This window comes from Capra hircus, chromosome 3 (genome assembly GCF_001704415.2).
Source record: "Capra hircus breed San Clemente chromosome 3, ASM170441v1, whole genome shotgun sequence".
NCBI classification, from domain to species: domain Eukaryota; kingdom Metazoa; phylum Chordata; class Mammalia; order Artiodactyla; family Bovidae; genus Capra; species Capra hircus.
Genome location: NC_030810.1, coordinates 42,776,264 through 42,789,528, shown reverse-complemented (window position 1 = coordinate 42,789,528; position 13,265 = coordinate 42,776,264). Strand labels below are relative to the sequence as shown.

At 37.4% G+C, this 13,265-nt stretch overlaps 1 protein-coding gene across 1 annotated transcript in view; it reads right to left on the bottom strand.

The window, feature by feature from the left end:
* Positions 1 to 11,887, bottom strand: part of IL23R (interleukin 23 receptor) — a 61,792-nt gene extending 49,905 nt beyond the window's left edge. Inside the window, exons 1-3 of the mRNA XM_005678285.2 lie at positions 11,803 to 11,887; positions 7,256 to 7,552; positions 265 to 388 (exon numbers count right to left, since the gene is read on the bottom strand). Coding sequence (XP_005678342.2) covers positions 265 to 388; positions 7,256 to 7,552; positions 11,803 to 11,872 — 491 coding nt within the window. The 5' untranslated portion in view covers positions 11,873 to 11,887. The remainder of the gene's footprint in view (positions 1 to 264; positions 389 to 7,255; positions 7,553 to 11,802) is intronic.

Below are 13,265 nucleotides of genomic sequence, written 5' to 3'. Positions count from 1 at the left end.
GTGCTGTATCACATTAGGTCCTTGCCCAGTCACCTCCAATGAGTAAAAACAGCATAAAGATTATGGAACATATTACCTCACAGGGTGAAAATATCAATGGCCTGAAAAGTGCTTTGGTGGATTCCTTGATCGATATTAGGGAGTTGGGGATAGTAAAGATGCATTTAACATTTGAGGCAGATTTCTTGGATCCCTGCTGGAGGCACAGCACTGGCTGAACTGGAGTGGAATTGCTCAGGACAGACTGTTGAGGAGGGAACCTACCTCTTCACGTACACCACATACTTTGTGTCTATGTAGGTGGGCCTCCCAGGGTTCCAGGTACAAGTCATGTTGCCTGAATATTCATAAATGACACAGGTTACTTTGTCCGGTACATCTGGTGGATCTGCAACAAAATATATCACTTAGGAGCCACCACAGAAACATCAAGGTTTTTTATAGTTAGTTGATAATCATTCCATATTATTTGGAAAACCAGGTCAATCAGCACTTGCCCCATTCCACCCCTTCCAGCTCACATTCTAGCCCATTTTGCCCTGAAACATTGCTACTTTCCTTCACACACTTTACTACATTCCCTCTTTCGGGATACTAAGATGATCAAGTTCCTCCCATCCAAAAGAATTCCGCCCCAAATTCTCTTCCCTCAGCTGTCAGTATATCTTTCTCCTTTTCACAATAGCTTTTTTCTTTTTTGAAGTCCATTATGAGCGACTGAACAGAACTGAACTGAACTGATACTGGTCTTTTTTCCTCAGTTTCCATATACTTTTGAACCCCAAACAATCAAGATTCAGACCCACAATTCCACCAAAACCACTGTTGTTAAGGTCATCAATGACTTTCTAATCCACAAATCCCATGATTTCTTTACGGTCATCATTGAGCTTGAATCTGCAGAATTTGCTATTTTGGTCTTTCCCACCTTGAAATCCAACCAGTCCATTCTAAAGGAGATCAGTCCTGGGTGTTCATTGGAAGGACTGATGCTAAAGCTGAAACTCCAATACTTTGGCCACCTCATGTGAAGAGTTGACTCATAGGAAAAGACTCTGATGCTGGGAGGGATTGGGGGCAGGAGGAGAAGGGGACGGCAGAGGATAAGATGGCTGAATGGCATCACCGACTCGATGGATATGAGTTTGAGTGAACTCCAGGATTTGGTGATGGACAGGGAGGCCTGGCATGCGGTGATTCATGGGGTCACAAAGAGTCGGACACGACTGAGCGACTGAAATGAACTGAACTGAACTGAACCTTGAAATCTCTCTGCCTTTTGGCTGTTGTGAAAGTGCTCTCCATATTTACCCTCTACTCTAGCATTCCAATGTAAGGGGAGCAGGTTTGATCCTGGGTCAGGGAACTAAGATCCCACATGCCTCAGGGTGAGGCCAAAAAGAAAAAAAGTTTGATAGTCATACATACATACTCAACCTTTAAAAGAAAGGAAATTCTGACCCATGCTACAACATAGATGAACCTCGAAGACATTATGCTAAATAAAATAAGCCAGCCACAAAAGGACAAACACTATATGACTCTATTTATAGGCGATGTCTAGAACAGCTGAACTCACAGAGACTGAAAGTAGAATGGTGGTGGCCAAGGGTTGAGGAGTTGGGAGAAATGAAGGGTTGTTGTATTGGGTACAGAGTTTCGGTTTTGCGAGATGAAAAAAGTACTGGAAATGGATGGGGGTGATGGTTGCACAATGAGGTCAATGTGTATATACACCACTGGCATTCATAGAACTGTACACGTAAGAATCTCTTAAAAAGTACATTTCACTACAGGAAAGAAAGATTAAAATTTTTTAGGCATTCACAGAATTCTATTTCTAGTTTCTTTTTCTCTCTTCTCCCATGCCTTCAACTCTTTCTCTGAATGGCCAAATTTTGGAGAATATTGTTAATTTTTGACTGCCACCATCCTTCCTTGTAAGAACTGACATCTTCCTCATTCCTAACCTCATCCCCACTCCAACCCTGTGCCAAGGGGTGTGCCTTGACACACAGAACTGTGCCCTTGACCTAGTCTGCCTGATCGAGTATTTCCATTGGGAATGAACCCATGACCCAAGATGAACCAATCAGAATTATCCAAGGAACTTTTTCTGGGGCTACTGTAGAAGATGTGCTTTCTCCCTGCCTTAATTTACTGTCTCTGAGTGTCATGTAAGCTATGGGCTGTTGATGGCCATCTTGCTGTCATAGTGAAACAGTCTATTTAACAATGAAGCCAGCACAGGGGAAAACAAAACCCAAGAGATGAGAAAAGATGAGAGAGTTCTGTTGGAGCCCTTGGAGCCTCTAAAGCCTATGAAACCCCAACAAATATAGAACAGCATCTGGAATTTTCAGATACATCATCCAGTAATAAATTACCAAGAATCAAGATCAAAAAAGAAGTATGGAAATACTAAGCATTTACCATATGCTCACTTTTTAGGGGTGGCTCTCTCAGCTTGTGCCTACTTGTGCAACACTGCCTGGGAAACTGGTTACTCAAAAAATGATATGAAAAATGAGAGGATGAAATTAATACAACATTGTTAATCAGCTATAAAATAAAAATTAAACAAACCAAAAAATAAACCAATAATTCTGTCCCATTAAGGAAAGAAGAAAAATGAAAGTATGGGGCCTCAGAACAAATAAAAATACAGACATTTATGCACCTGAAATTATACCCAAAGATTTAGCTTAAACATAGATATATTCCTGTACTTCATCTATAAATCATCTACCAAGAATAATACTTATAAAATAAGAAATACATATATGGAAAAAATTTATCTTCATTACAAACTGAACCAATAATAGATGTCATTTAAAACTATCAAATTGGCAAGGTTTTTAAAAATGGTCATCCATAGTGTTGAAATGGACTCAAGCAAATCCTCTAACACACTGCTGGTGGAAATGCAAATTGGAACAACCTTTATCATAATCTGTAAAGCAGGAGTAATATCTTGCAACCGAGCAATTTTACATCTAGGAAAATTTTAGCATCCTTACTAAAATGTTCATAGATATGCAAAAATATTTGGCTAAATTTTAGCATCCTTACTAAAATGTTCATAGATACACAAAAATATTTGGCTAAAAGGGTTTGCCTCTTAAAGTGTTGTTCATAATAATGGAAGAATTGGAAACCAGCTTAATTTCCCAAAATACATTCCTGAAATACAACAAAAAACAAAGTTATTGAAGACAATATAAGTATCTGGCCTTGGAAGCAACTCAAAATATGTTTAATTAAATAAGTAAGAGCCATATGATAAAATGAAAAAATAAGTTACAAAATAGTATAGTATAGTGGTCTCATTTGAGAGACAGAGAGATAAAGGGGTAGCAAGAGAGAGAGAGACAGAGAAACAGAGAAAAGAGGCAGAGACACACACACAGAGAAAGAGACTGAAACAAGAAAGACATATTCCAAATTATTGAAGATGGAGTCTGCTAGTAGTAAGATTATAAGAAATGTAGTAAGATTACAGAAATGATGGGTATTTCTTTTTTGTTGGTCCAAAATGTTAAATAAAAACATTCTATATGAATGCAATTTGATTTAATGATTTTAAAACATATTTTCAGACAGTAAGAACATACTAAAGTGCTTTAAAACATTTTGATGAGTTGTATCATCAAACTGCAGTGGGGGAGAAATTGGACTCCAAGTAAGATAAAATAAATCTTTAAGTTTTACTTGAGCCTTTAAGGAGGTAGGTGTAGAAACATAAATTTAAATCATTTTGGATACTGACTGACTTGGGGTCCTTCAGTGATTTGTGCTAAAGTTATTTTTTCCCTCTAGTTTCAGAGTATCTTTGATTTGGCCATCATAAAAGACAACTGTCAGTCTTTTGGGCTATGTTATTCCACAGCATTTTCTTTGAAGTGAATACTCAGGGTTATGTCTGGTAGCTAATTAACTTTGTAAAAGAGCAAATAGATTAAACACTTATGTGCAAATAAACATGCTATTTGTTAATATGAAGCTATGTAAAGATGGGAATGTGAATATAGATATAAAATAAGACCAAATTGTTTTTAGATTCCATTGTGTGTGCTTAGTCGCTTAGTCATGTTGGACTCTTTGCAACCCGATTGGACTGTAGCCCTCCAGGCTCCTCTGTCTGTGGGATTCCTGGGCAAGAATACTGGAATGGGTTGTCATTTCCTTCTCCAGGTGTCTTCCCAATCCAGGGATTGAACCCTCATCTCCTGTATCTCTTGCATTGCAAGCAGATTCTTTACCCGCTGGGTTATTAAATGTCCATGGGTAAAAACCTGCTGTACAGCCAGATACGAGAGAATACTCTGCTCTCTCCTGCCCATCACATATCTCCCCTCCTACTGGGTCCCTTACTATTCACAAGCCATGTTTCTTATTAATTCAAAGTTTAGCCAAGGATCGTTTTCAACTGAGGGCTTCTTGACAGCAGAGTCTGTGATCCCCTCTTCTCTGAATTGCTATTGTTTAACACATTTTTGGTGCATACTAACCACAAAGTAAAGTGTATTTCATGGCTTGATTGGTTTGATTAATAAAATGATAATGAGAATTTAAAATGAAAAGAAAGACAATACTTCTGGCAAAGATCTCTTCATAATTCCTTACCCAAAGAGTGCACAGACTGGCCTATTGTGTCACTAATAAGACTGAGTAGCAATGTTAAAGACAACTTTTCAGGGCCTTTTATTGGATAATAAGTCTACTTTCATCAGATGATAAGCAGAGATCAAAGATGATTAAAATTCAAGTTCGATATATTTAAACTTTTTAATGATTCAGTGGAAACATGACTGTTTCATGAATAGTTTAATTTGGTATTTTTAAAGGAATAGAGGAATCTTAAAGTGTTTTATTCCAGGACTGGTGTGACTCTGATAGAATACTTTTCATGATGTGTGTACACTTACAGATAGCAATCTAAGAAGTCTAAGATTATGGCTAAAAATGAAACTGTGATAATAGCTTGTATTTCACAAATTACACATCAAAGTATGGAACTTTTAATGTTTGGATATCTTTTTAGGAAAAGCAACGACTCCTTTATCTTCTCTTTCTTTTGTATGATTTGTCTCCAGTCTAAAAAAATGCACATAATCATTTTGTTCAGAACAGTGATGATAAGTTGACACGGTAAAGCTCACAGGAAGAGTATCCTGTAATCAAAGTGATCCAGTGAAAGCAGTGTGATTTCTAGAATACCACAAAAACCCTCAAAAACCTCTACTTGACCTACTTCAATAGGAAGTTTTGTTTACTAAGAATGTAGAGCCCAAGAACACGGGGGTTCTTGAACTCAGGGCTTTGAGTAAATTCTTACATGGCAGTTACACTTTCACACTCATAACCAGAGATCTATGTAAAAAGTTCCCAAATCACAGAGTAAACAAGTGGAAAGGGTAATGTTCTTTCTAAGCAGCTGTCAGCAGAAAATGTAAGTGCTTCTAATGTGTTGTCCTAGAAGGGAGGAAGAGGCCATTCCCTGGCCCTCAAAGAGCCTGGTGGTTGTGTTTGGGGGCAGAAGGCCTCAGCCAACCCTGGAGAGAGGTTGGGCATCACTGGTCACTCAAAATGCAACACAGGGAAGGAGGCCACATTTCCGCCTCCTTTCTTACTCGGGCTTAAAATTAAAACTAACCTTTCCCCACAACCATGACAGTTGCTCATTTGTTCTCCAGTGAAATATTCTCTCAACAACCCACCCCCCAACCATCAAGGATAAGTAGGAATGTAACTAAGCAAGAGGGTTACTCTTGTTTCCTGAGGATGCGGACAAGCTAAGAAGTCCTCAGACATCAGATAAGATGTCTACTTGTGGTTTCAGTTTCCACAATTTAGGGCAAGTTTAGCATGTTATTATTATTTTAAGGCCTAAATTTTTTCTTTAACTCCAAAACCTATTAATTTCCTTCCTCAGTTCACCTCTGCTACTTCCTACAGCTCTTCTTTGTTGAAGCAAGGAGGTCAAGTGCCCAGCAGGACAATGGCCTTGCTTTAAAGAAAAAAGCCTCCTTCTTCTCAGACACTCCCTTTAGGGACAGGTAGAGGTGGCCAGGTGGAGGACTTGGTCTGTCTAGGTGAGGACTGGAGATGAGGAAGAACTCAGATTGGATTCTCGAAAGTATGGAGAAAGGGAATGTAGCAAAGATCCAAAGCCCTCTATCTTTCACTAAAAATGGGCCCAGATGCTGTAGGGAATGAAACTCTAGATTAAACCAGTACTGAAGTTACTGATTTTTCTTTTGTAATAGTAGAACCAAGAATTAAGTGTATAATTATACAGGCCAGCCCATATTACTATAGTAACTTAAACACTTTCCGGATACTATGAACACACATTGAAGTTAGCAAATGTTTTTAAAAATAACAATTCATTTTTTTCTTAATAATTATAGCAGCAAACACAATGATTCACAATTGGGGCAGTGACATTAGGAGCAGGGAATTGTATCAAAATCACCCCATGTTTTATCAAAAGGTTCCATTTAAAAGGGCTCAGGCACATTAATATTATAGTTTAAAGTATATAATACACTTTTAAATAAGTTATTGAAATTTGATGTTTACCATGATCAATATGATTAGCCTCATCTTACAGACATGGAATTGAGGCACAAACTGGTTAAGCAACTTTCCTGAAGTCACACAGCTGGTAAGAAACATAGCAGAGATACAAAGCTAGTATTGCAACTGTTTTTTTCCTTCCGAAATCTTAGCCTCAAAATTTCTCAATGGACTCTCCTTCAAGGTTGATATTAGTTCGGAAAACAGTGTGAAGTGAAAAATAGTTAAACATAAAAACACTGAAAATATGAGAGTGCTGCCTTTCACATACCTAGAAACCTGTGTTCGGCCAGGCTAGTGTTAAAAAAATTGTATTTTGAATATGTTGGCAGCATTGAAAAGTTTGTAGAGTTCACATTGAAAATTTACACTTCCATCTTCTTTGGAAGGACCAAAAGATCTAAGAATACTGAACCCTCAGAGATGCTGAAGCTGGACACCGTGCTCAGTAAGCTATCTATGTGTTTTCCTCTCTGCACAGATCCCACCAGCTTCTTAATGCAACATTTCACCAGCCTGGCTCCTGGAGACATTCAAATTTGCGATACCTACATTAAACTAACAGAAGAAGCGAAGTATATTAATTTGCCTCCGTTTTTAGACAGTATTGGTAGTTACCAGTTAATTGTTAGGCTGACTTTCACTCGGCTTTTGAATGCACCCCAACACTTACATCCAGAAGAAATGTCTTTTCCACATATCAGTGTCTCTGGAAAATATCTGGAACATTCAGCAGTACAGTACACAAAGGCTTGTGGCTCCACAAAGTTGTTATACCAAAGGCGAGCTGTTGTTTTATTGATTCTTGTGATGTGATATCTTTCTTTGATGCCATTTTTATAAAAATAAAGTTTCCTTGGTTGGCAGTTCTTAATTGCTGCTTGGCAATATATAGAGATATTCATACCCATCTTAAAAATTGTGGCAGGTTCTACCCAGATGTGTCCAGAGCAGTTTATATTTGTAATCCCTGGAAAACAAATAGATAAAATAATTAATTCCATGTAAAACATTAAAACCAGATACTCAGAAGAATATGCTTTGCATTTAAAATTGTTTTTGTCTAATGGAAGAGTTGGACTGTGAAGAAGGCTGAGCACCGAAGAATTGATGCTTTTGAACTGTGGTGTTGGAGAAGACTCTTGAGAGTCCCTTGGACTGCAAGGAGATCCAACCACTCCATTCTATAGGAGATCAACCCTGGGATTTCTTTGGAAGGAATGATGCTAAAGCTGAAACTCCAGTACTTTGGCCACCTCATGCGAAGAGTTGACTCATTGGAAAAGACTTTGATGCTGGGAGGGATTGAGGGCAGGAGAAGAAGGGGACAACCGAGGATGGGATGGCTGGATGGTATCACTGACTCGATGGACGTGAGTCTGAGTGAACTCTGGGAGTTGGTGATGGACAGGAGGCCTGGTGTGCTGTGATTCATGGGGTCTCAAAGAGTTGGGCACGACTGAGCGACTGAACTGAACTGAACTGAATGGATTAATTAGTCAAATATTCCATTCAAAATAATCCAGTCAAAAATAATTAGATTGCAGCCATGAAATTAAAGATGCTTACTCCTTGGAAGAAAAGTTATGACCAACCTAGACAGCATATTAAAAAGCAGAAACATTACTTTGCCAACAAAGGTCCATCTAGTCAAGGCTATGGTTTTTCCAGTGGTCATGTATAGATGTGAGAGTTGGACTGTAAAGAAAGTTGAGTGCTGAAGAATTGATTCTTTTGAACTGTGATGGTGGAGAAGACTCTTGAGAGTCCCTTGGACTGCAAGGAGATCCAACCAGTCCATCTTAAAGGAGATCAGTCCTGGGTGCTCACTGGAAGGACTGATGTTGAAGCTGAAACTCCAATACTTTGGCCACCTGATACAAAGTGTTGACTCATTTGCAAAGACCCTGATGCTGGGAAAGATTGAGGGCAGGAGGAGAAGGGGATGACAGAGGATGAGATGGTTGGATGGCATCACCGACTCGATGGACATGGGTTTGGGTGGACCCCAGGAGTTGGTGATGGACAGGGAGGCTTGGTGTGCTGCGGTTCATGGGGTCACAAAGAGTTGGACATGACTGAGCGACTGAACTGCACTGAATGGAATAATTTCCATTGGAAAAGAGTTTTAGGACTCAGTGTATCCTTTAATTGCTTAGCTTATCAGTGTTTTTTGTTTTTTGTTTTTTGTTTTTACCATTAGGACTCAGTGTATCATTTAGTTGCTTAGCTAATCAGTGTGTTTTTACTATGTTCTGTTGATGTTCGACAGCATTACACAAGCCTAGAATCAGCTTTCAGCTTTTCAGCTTCTCTAGCAGTCTAAAGTGCAAATATAATTAGCTCTTCTATTTTAAAGGTGAGGAATGAAGCATTTTGAAGCTACCTTATGTTTCAAAGGTAACGTTAGAAACAACAATTGGTAGTGAAGAATCCAAACCCCATTCTTCAGCTACTGTCTTTCCTTCTTTTATAGATAAGGGCTACTTTTATTAGAAAATTATGAGCTTAATGAGTGAAATCATACTCGTACTAGTTGCAAAAATTTATTGCTTGACCACCACTTAAAATTCATCATTAATTTAAAAATATGAGGAAATGTTCAGAATATATTTTTAAGTTGAAAAGCAAGTTGCAAAACAAAATATTTAATATAGGCTCGATGTTAAGAATAAATAGATGAATGAATTAAAGATACATATTATCAATGATAATCTCTGTGTGTTAATTTTTATTTTTAATTGAATATTTCTGTGTTTTAAAAATTATATAATAATGTATTATTTTTATAGCCAAAAGACAATAAAGGCATTTTCATAAACTCAAATGACAATGTAATGCAATATCAATTAAGTTAAATTCACATCAAGGAAAATTCATTGTAGGCTTTTTCTAAATATTCTAAATTCTAAGCATTAGGATATCTTAAAACCTTATCAAAGTGATAATTAAAGGCCAGTATTTAATTGTAAAAGTCCTTATCTTTAGAATTCAAAGCTTAAAAATTAACTTTTATAATATAAATATAATTTAATATGTCCGTTTATGTAGCATTCACATATAAATTATAAATATTTAAATGTTGAAGTAGTGATAAAAATAATTCCATTATTATTAATAGGAATTTGAAGCCAAAGACATGAAAAGAAGTTTTAAGAAAGCATCTGACTGCTTTGCCATGCTGAGTCGCTGTCCACCTCTTTGTGACCCCATGGACTGTAGTCTGCCAGGCTCCTCTGTCCATATCTCCAGGCAAGAATACTGGAGTAGTTTGCCTTGCCTCCTCTGGGGGATCTTCCCAACCCAGGGATCAAACCCACATCTCTTATGTATCCTGCATTGGCAGGCGTTCTTTACCACTAGCGCCACCTGGGAAACCCCTACTGTTTTAAAGAAGTTCAGCAATTCAAGTTCAGAGAAACTGTTTCTTCAGCACCTTAAAAAATATGTGAATACTATCATGAAACGTGAGTAGTGTTTAAGAATACACAGAAAATATTAAAAGTGTCAGAAGACTTCAAATTTGGATAAATGTTGTTTTGGTTTTAAAAAATAGAATAAAAGAAAAAACCCAGAAACACCGGACTGCTGAGCTTCACTGAGCTTCACTGCTGGGAATGAATTAGTAAGTCGATGATTTTTCACTATATAGAAAAAGAAATCAGTAATCGGCAGGAGTCAACTTGTAAGAATAAGTCAGACAAAAGCATGTTAATTTCTCTTTTTAATATGTTAAAATAAGTCATACAAAATATGTTAATTTGGAGGGTGTTGGTCAGAAAAATGCTAAACATAGTGTTTATTTTTTGTATTTCAGCAAAGCTATTTAAAAGGGGGTAAAATATCATTCTAGTAGAAAATTTGGAAAAGATAGTAAAAATATTACAGCAGATTGAATAATTTCTAATGAACACCTGAAAAGTCTCTAATGCCATGTCATATGGACTTGTCTTATTTCTCTATACTTCATATTAATCACTCAGATGTATAAACGGGCTTCCCTGGTGGCTCAGATGGTAAAGAATCTGCCTGCAATGCAGGAGACCTGAGTTTGAACCCTGGATTGGGAAGATCCCCTTGAGAAGGGAATGACTACTCACTCCAGTGTTCTTGCCTGGAGAATTCCATGTATAAACAGAAGTCTGACTTATCATTTGCATATTTCCAGAAGCTGGAAAAAGGAAATGATAAATGATGTCTTATTTCTACGAAACCTTCTTGGATACTGTTGGTCTGACTCTGGAAGTGTCTGATATCCTGCTGGAGGGATTCTAGCTCTCATGGTGGGACTACTATATGTCTAATATAAGTTTGTCCCAACCTGCAGAAGATAGTTTTGCTTTTGTCACTATTCTGAGTAAGTTGCATGATTTGCAAAGCTTCCTTCAAGATCTAAAACCCTGCCTTGATGTTGCTTGTGTGTGCATGCATGCTCAGTCACTCAGTCGTGTACAACTCTTTGCAACCCTATGAACTGTAGCCTGCCAGGTTGTCATGGCCTCCTCCAGGGAATCTTCCCTACCCAGGGATTGAACCAGCATCTCCTGCATCTCCTGCATTGACAGGCGAATTCTTTCACCACTGAGCCACATGGGAAGCCCTTGGTGTTGCTTATCTCTTAGTAAATGAGTCCCTCTCGCCTGTCCAAGATGCTGTGCCCCCAATAGAAACTCTCAAGAGCCAATGGCTGACCTGCCTGAACTTCTGATGATCTCCCACCTCCCACTCTTAAAAGCTGTGTATGCCTTTGTCATAATGCCAGCTGTTTGTGTGAATTACAAAATAATAATAATAATAGCACATAATACTACTGCACAAAGTCGTGAGGAAGACAAGGCTTAGCACAGCACCTTATACAGAGTAATCATCAATAAGTTGTTTGTGGAATTGAATAAAATTCAAATGTTTGATGAGTTATATAAGTTAAAAATGTTCAAAGACAGATTATGCCAAACCAAAATAATAAACTCTTTTGTGGAAATGTTGATATGAGAATTAGACCACTTCATGGAAATTTTGATATAAGAATTAGAACTCTGTCAAGATGCTTTAGGAGGGAAGTTGGACTCACATTTCATTCCACATAATTTTATGTGCATATAATTTTCCCAATATAATAATTTTTATCCTTCAGATATTCAAGCATAATGTCATGAACCTAATAAACACTCAGTATTTTATTTGAATAAAAAATAACAATAGGTACTCAAAATACTATACCTCCATGACACCAACTGAAGAATATGTAGAGAGCTATTACCACATCCCAATGAATTGTGACCTGGTTCATGCCTGAAAGCAGAAAAAATTCTTTGCCGCTCTCTAGAAAAATATGAAAAATGTTTAAACTGTAATATTTTAATAAAATACTAAAAGGCATAACATTTTTTCTAGCAGTTGTTTTTCATGAGAAACTTTAATTAGGAAGAAAGGAATGAAGGAAGAAAGGATGGGAAGGGAGGAGGAAACAGGGCAAAGAAGAGTCACTGGGGTGTGAGGAGGTATAATAAGGTGGAGGAGTAAAGCAAAAGAATGGGATCTTATACTCTTCAAAAATCAGTGTGAATTACCTTCATAGGACATTTTGACCCTTGATGAAATATAATTCCTCCTGATCTTGTCTCTCTCATCAGAAATCTCTTTCTGCTCTAACTCATGATCCTCAAGCCTTCTCCTGACCAGGTTCACATGTCTATCAAGCTCCAGAAATATTAGTCTTTCAGGAAAATCCAAAAAGGTCAGAACTTCCAGAAAAGAAAAGCACTCAAAATGAAGAAAGAGGAAGTGAGACAAAACCTTATATGTTATCACCAGTTAGATTTACAGAAATCCCCTTTATCTGCAGAAAGTTCAAAAGAAGCACATTACAGAAATTCCAAACAATATTGCCATTAGTTTACATCTGGAGTAACATTATTCAGTTAAACAGTTATATGCATTATTAAATAATTAAGTTATTCAATATCAGCATTATTCAGTTATTTTTATCTGTTCAATTAAACCTGAGCCTTTCATATAAAACAACAAAAACTCATAACTCATCAAATGGCACACAGTATTTCATTTCTAAAAACTGAGGTCCCCAATGACTTATGAATATAAAGATCCCTTTCATGATTTGTTAACAATAGTAGATCTTCTCTTTGCGAACAATAGGCAAAAGAAATCCTGAAATATTCCTAGTTAGGAGTTAACTACTCACCTAATAGAATATACACAGTAATACCATTTAAAGTGATATGATGTTAGATAATATTACAGATTCAGCTTCTATCATAACTCTGTATGAAATATCATAAAACTCATAAGAGAAGACAACTTGGCCCATGGATTTCCAAAAGGAAATATAGCTGTTTTTGAGTATTCAGAGATCATTATCTCTTTACCTTACAACCTGTCTGAAGCACATAATTCCCCCTCAGAGCCAGGCTGCTCCCCTCGTATCGGCCTCACGTCTTCTTTCCTCACTGCTGCCTGTCAATGATCATTTCAGGTTTTCAGTGGTGAGGCAAATGGAAATAACTACAAAGCTCCGACCTACATTTCAGATTCTTGAAGAGGAACTCAAAACTGTCCAACTCAAAATGACTGGTTCTTATGTCATTAATTGGGAAAACCCAGATTACTGAAAGTGAACTGCTTTGTCAGTACTTTTTTTTTTTCCTCACCTTAATGTGAAATAA